The sequence below is a fragment of the Monopterus albus genome, unplaced genomic scaffold (assembly GCF_001952655.1).
Source record: "Monopterus albus unplaced genomic scaffold, M_albus_1.0 scaffold70.1, whole genome shotgun sequence".
Lineage (NCBI taxonomy): Eukaryota > Metazoa > Chordata > Actinopteri > Synbranchiformes > Synbranchidae > Monopterus > Monopterus albus.
This window is the reverse complement of record NW_018127950.1, coordinates 242,029-247,207: the sequence shown is the minus strand read 5'-3', so window position 1 is coordinate 247,207 and position 5,179 is coordinate 242,029. Positions and strand designations below refer to the sequence as shown.

General features: G+C 40.8%; 1 protein-coding gene across 1 annotated transcript in view; it reads left to right on the top strand.

The window, feature by feature from the left end:
• ppfia3 (PTPRF interacting protein alpha 3) overlaps positions 1-5,179 on the top strand; it is a 32,518-nt gene that overhangs the window by 18,298 nt on the left and 9,041 nt on the right. Inside the window, 7 exon segments of the mRNA XM_020605436.1 lie at positions 157-394; positions 1,776-1,909; positions 2,403-2,557; positions 2,712-2,811; positions 2,927-3,008; positions 3,127-3,327; positions 4,807-4,872. Coding sequence (XP_020461092.1) covers positions 157-394; positions 1,776-1,909; positions 2,403-2,557; positions 2,712-2,811; positions 2,927-3,008; positions 3,127-3,327; positions 4,807-4,872 — 976 coding nt within the window.

Here is a 5,179-nt window from a genome sequence, read left to right as displayed (position 1 = left end):
ATCATAAAAAAATCTAATTGTTGATACACGTCTCTCCTAATATGTTCAGAGTTGCATGAGCTGCCCATCGGTAAAATGTTTCTTCTTTCTTATATCATCCAAGTGTTTCAGTCCCCTGCTTCCTTTTTTTTTCTCACCCTCCACATCCCAAATCAGACTGATCCAGGAGGAGAAGGAGAACACGGAGTTGCGGGCTGAGGAGATTGAGAGCCGGGTCAGTGTGGCTTTGGACAGTCCGCCTATCCCTCCATCCACCCTAGGGAGAGACAGCACAGGAAGGGGCTTCATCCCCTCATCCATCACATCCTCTACCCTAGCCTCCCCCTCTCCCCCCAGCTCTGGGCACTCCACCCCTCGCCTGCCGCACTCCCCTGCCCGTGAGACTGACAGACAGGTACTGCTGGAATGTAGAGATGAATTTATATTCCCATCTGTGTTAACCTTTTTATCTTGTCTTGATATCAGCCTCCCTGTTTGTGGAAACGGCTTCTCCAGACATTGAGTCGAGTCATGTAAATAAAGCACAAGTACATCGTGTAGACAGGGTCAGTGAAGTTCAGTCATTCTTCAGTAGGACATTAGATTGGCCAAGATTGTGATCGGTGCCAGACACTGGTTCCAGTAACTCAGAACAGACAGATTACAAAAGATGGTGCAATAAACAGGAAACATGCTGTCAGTGGGCATGATGTGGAAAGAACTGAGGACAGCGATACTGCAGTAATGGAGCTTAAAAAACTAGGACTACAGTAGCAGGAAGCCACAAAGGCTCCCACTTCTGTCAAAAACAGAAAGATAGGTTTAACATTTGGATATGGTCAGCAAAATCAGACAACAGAGAAATGGTAAAAACTATACTGGTATATCAAGTCCCACTTTCTTTGTGCAGGATAAATATTACGAGTAAAAACATTAATTAATAGATCCAGGAGTATTATGGGTATTATTTTATTCTTTTATACTGGGCCTTGACACAAACATTGACATGTTTAATCAATTTTCCTTTCAACAGAAAAATAATCACCAAAACAAACAAATAAATAAATACAATTCACAATCCATTTGCATGTAGCTCATTAAACCTTGTAGTAAGTGGGACAAAGTTCTCTGACACAGTATTAAAGGAATAGTTCAGCATTTTGGGTAATACTGTCATTAGCTTTTTGGCAGAAAGTTAGATGATAACATTAACTGATACCACTCTTACAACTGGCAATAAATATAAAGCTACAGCCAGTAGTTGGTCAGGCCTCAGAAACAGTCAGGTAAAGCAGCAGCTGTCCAGGGGCCCAAGACTCCCAGGAGCCTCCAAAAGCCCCAGGTTTGCCCTATATCAGCTATTAGGTTAGGTTCTGGATAAATCTGATAAATTGAAAATTTGCACCACTGAGGTACAGTATGCGTCTTCCATTTTGGCAGTTGTAGCCGAGCCCTGTCAAATACTTGTTCTAGTTTTAAGTAAATTTGAATTTAATTAAGTTTTCAGTGTATGTCAGACTACATTTATTCATCAAAATAATTATCTTAAAATGACAGAAATGTGAGAGCGACTTAAGTTCACCCGCCTCAACCCAAGAGAGACATTTGTTTAGAAGAAATAAGATGTTTGTGGCCTGAATTTGTCTGAAAAACTCTGTCATAAAGAATAATCTTATGCATCCAGGTCTAAATGATCCAGTGGTTCCGAAAGAGATGCTAGCTGGGTGTACGTACTAGCTTCATACTATGAGAATTATTTGTTTACTTTATTGCACTTTTTACATTTTATGTTTCAGAACAACAAAGATGATGATCGGTCACTTGCTCTTCTTGACTCTACACCTCCTCCCACTCCCCGCGCCCTGCGATTGGACAGGATGGCCCTCACTCATCCAGGTGCGATGCTTGATGATCCCCGGGAGTTTCGCAGGTAAGGCAGCTGCACATTATATGTATCGTTTTCTGAAATAGCACCGCTTTTAATTCATGTAATTAATCAATTCATTTATGGCTTAATTAAAGATGAATAAATTATCTAGTAATGCTTTATAGCTAGAGATATTTACCAGCCATAAATGAAAAAAACACAAGGGTTGCCAGATTGCGGAAAATCCTCCCCCAGCACAACACTTGCTCAAGCTTCAAACTAGCCCTTTAATTCACTGGGGAGACCCCATGAATGGACAGTTTGACCACTTATCATCTGTTAACAGGCTGAAGAACAATTGGACCAAAATCCATTTGTTTGTTATTAAAGTCTTACTAATGATAGATAGAGCATTAGTACATTAAAGTCATTAATTACATCTTATAAACTTTTCATGTAAATTGCCTTATCAGACAGTGGTGCCGGTACATCACTTGCAATGCTTTTAATGTGTATTTAGCTTTTTCTCTGTAGTGATTTCCTCTGTCTCTTTCAGTCTCTCAGCAGATGGCAGCAGCTCCAACAGCAGCCAAGATTCCCTCCACAAGTCCAGTAAGAAGAAAAGCATCAAGTCTTCCATCGGTCGGCTTTTTGGAAAGAAGGAGAAAGGGAGGATGGGCCAACCCGGGCGGGAAGGATCTGCTTCTCTTGGTAAACAGATGAAGGAGAAGAGAGTGATAGCGCTGACTGTATATGAGTAATCCACGCTGTCATTACTTTCATGAAAACATATTTGAGCTGCTCAGGCTCAGAGATTTGAGATATTTCATTCCCGTGACCTTTGACCTTACCGTATGTCTTCCAGCATCCACGCCCTCTGAAGACCTAGCCTCTGGAGACCCTATGGGGATGAACAAGACTGGGACTCTGGGCCCAGCAGATAAAGACCGCCGTAGCAAGAAGAAGTCAGTGTGAAGAAATTATGTCCTTTGTTCTGCTTCAGTTTGATTCTCAGTTGATACTTGTCCTTTCACTAGACCTGCAACAAATAAGACTTTTAAACATTTTCCTTCCTGACAGGCATGAGCTACTGGAGGAAGCATGTCGCCAAGGACTTCCCTTTGCATCTTGGGATGGACCCACTGTTGTTTCTTGGCTGGAGGTGCGTATGGTTACAGAAACCTTAGAAAACAAAAATAGTAATTGGACCCAAAAAGGATCCAAATAGCATTTCCCTCATATTTTTTTATTTCTTCAATCTGTTGTCTGCCTCCTCCCAGCTGTGGGTGGGAATGCCAGCGTGGTACGTTGCTGCCTGCCGTGCAAATGTGAAGAGCGGCGCCATCATGGCCAACCTGTCCGACACAGAGATCCAGAGGGAAATCGGCATCAGTAACCCGCTGCACCGCCTCAAACTGCGGCTTGCCATCCAGGAGATGGTGTCCCTCACCAGCCCGTCTGCCCCAGCCAGCACTCGCTCTGTGAGTCTCTGTGGCAACACATACATTTAACACACTCATTCACCCTAAAGCCACAATCATGTTCTCATACCATAAAAAAAAGCCCAGTCTAGACAGCATCTATTAAAAATAAAGAAGTCCTTAATGGGAGTACATTAAGATCTTAAACACCTTCCTAAGGTGATTTAAGCATTCATCAAGGGCTTGAATCTAGGGGTTCTGCAATATACTGTACCGGTACTGACAATAACCATGGTATTTAAAAAAATGAAATACTGACATCATGTTAATAATACACATATGCTAATATTGTAAATAAGCCAGAGCTAGTAACTACCTTTTTGACACTCCTACTAAGAAGGTGATGGTATTGCATCTTAACACTACTTGCCTCCCAACGGGGATAAAACAAGAAGAAGACCACGTGGTAACTAGCTAGGTAGCTACTGCCCTACCAGACAGACAGCATACACATTAAAGTTAAATTCTTTTGTAGGTATTGTGATAATATCATCATTGTGAATTTTTTTGGCCACGTAAATTGTGTAGAGAAAATCTGATATTGTGACATCCCAAGCTGAAACCTTTTAATAATTTATCAAGAATTACATATTTCTCTATGCTGAGCACTGACTTCTTGCTGAAAATGCACAAATGGTGGATTCATATTAGCAATATGAGGTAAATGTCAAACTATACGTTTGTACTGTTGAGAGTAGTTGAAATGTTAATGGTTCCTTTTGGGAAATTTCTGACAAAACTTAGTAACAGGATGCAAAAATAAAAATATAATTTGATTGAAAGTATATCATTTCAAATAGGCATGGTGTAAAAAAAGAACTAGATTATAGGAAATAACAGAATGGGTTTCATTTTGTTTTAGAGTAAAATGTGAAATGGAGTAAGAACATGAAAAGTATGTATATAATAAAAATATGAGTATATTTTCTATAGAAGAATAGTTCCACCTATTTCACCTGGTAACAATAGCTACATTTTCCCAAACTTTGCCTTCTCACAAAGCAACAAAGACAAACCAGATGTTTAAGAGTCTAGTAAAGTGTTGCACGCACAGACATCTGTACCACTGCCTTTAATGTCTGCTCTTCTAAGGAAGATAAAAGCAGGAATAAAAGCTATCTTCCTCTGACAGTCTGTTTTGGAGTTTGGAATGGTTGCCAGATTTTTTTGGTTTAGTTTGGCTTTCTAAATTCCTTGCCTGGCTTCCTATTTATTTACAGCAGGCATCATGTTAATGAGATAAACTGAAAACAATCAGTGACACAGTTCTGCTCCACAGATTTATCCTGTCACACGAACCTATTGAAGCTCTTGTTCATTAAAATTACCATGGCAAAGAGAAAGCGGTCTGCTGTTCTGCATGGCTGACATCTTGTGATGTGGCTTTTTTTTGACACTGACGCTGTACTTTAGGCAGGTGAGACAATATGTGGTGCTTTGTATCTCAGTGTCACTCTTCTCTTGTTCACGCGACTACAGTCGACCAGTAACGTGTGGATGACCCACGCAGAGATGGAGTCTTTGAACGCAGCCACCAAGCCTCCGGTTAGTGTTCCGCCTGTCCCGTCTCAGTGTCACAAACCCTCTTTTATGTTTTATTTTACTCATTTTTGAATAGATTTAAGCATTTCATCAGGTCTGGCTCATATTGACAAGTCTCTCCCTTCCTCCTCCTCTCACCCTCTCTATATATATTCCTCTTTATGTATGTGTTTCTTTATCTTTCTGTGGGCTCAGGACGTAGTGTTTAGCATCTTCTTCTCTCCCTCTGGTTGCTGTTTTAGTGTGAAGTGCTTCCCACTAATTACCCATTCACTAACACTATTCCTCCCTTTTGTCCTATATTCCTGCT